General features: G+C 46.2%; 1 protein-coding gene across 4 annotated transcripts in view; it reads left to right on the forward strand.

Moving 5' to 3' along the window:
* The window catches only part of LOC107091186 (dual specificity protein kinase CLK2-like), a 30,069-nt gene that overhangs the window by 21,183 nt on the left and 8,468 nt on the right, over positions 1 to 418 (forward strand). For all 4 annotated transcript variants that reach the window (XM_015384974.1, XM_015384975.1, XM_015384976.1 and 1 more), the window contains one exon: positions 197 to 363. In XM_015384974.1, coding sequence (XP_015240460.1) covers positions 197 to 363 — 167 coding nt within the window. The remainder of the gene's footprint in view (positions 1 to 196; positions 364 to 418) is intronic.

The raw sequence follows: 418 nt of genomic DNA on the forward strand, positions 1-418 counted from the left end.
AATATACGTCGCTTAGACACTGTAATGCTGTAGACTCACAGAAACAAAACAAATAAACCTGATGTTTGAAGGAATGAACATTATAGATCTGAATCATGTAGAAAAGATAAAGACAGAGAAAACAGGCTGTGGTCAGATGTTCTTAAACAGAGAATTATGGCAGATGATGTAACGCTCTCTGTCTGTTTCCCTGCAGCGCCTGTGTGAGGATGCTGGGCTGGTTCAGGCACAGAGCCCACACCTGCATCGTGTTGGAGCTTCTTGGTAGCAGCACCTTCGAGTTCCTGCGACAGAACAACTTTGTCCCTTTCAGTGTGGAGCAGATCCGACACATCGCCTTCCAGATCTTTAAAGCTGTCAGCTGTGAGTTCTGATAGTGAAGCTTGAAACCTCCAGCCTGGGGGTCTGCAGTGGTGTT

Source organism: Cyprinodon variegatus, unplaced genomic scaffold, assembly GCF_000732505.1.
Source record: "Cyprinodon variegatus isolate N-32 unplaced genomic scaffold, C_variegatus-1.0 Scaffold328, whole genome shotgun sequence".
NCBI classification, from domain to species: domain Eukaryota; kingdom Metazoa; phylum Chordata; class Actinopteri; order Cyprinodontiformes; family Cyprinodontidae; genus Cyprinodon; species Cyprinodon variegatus.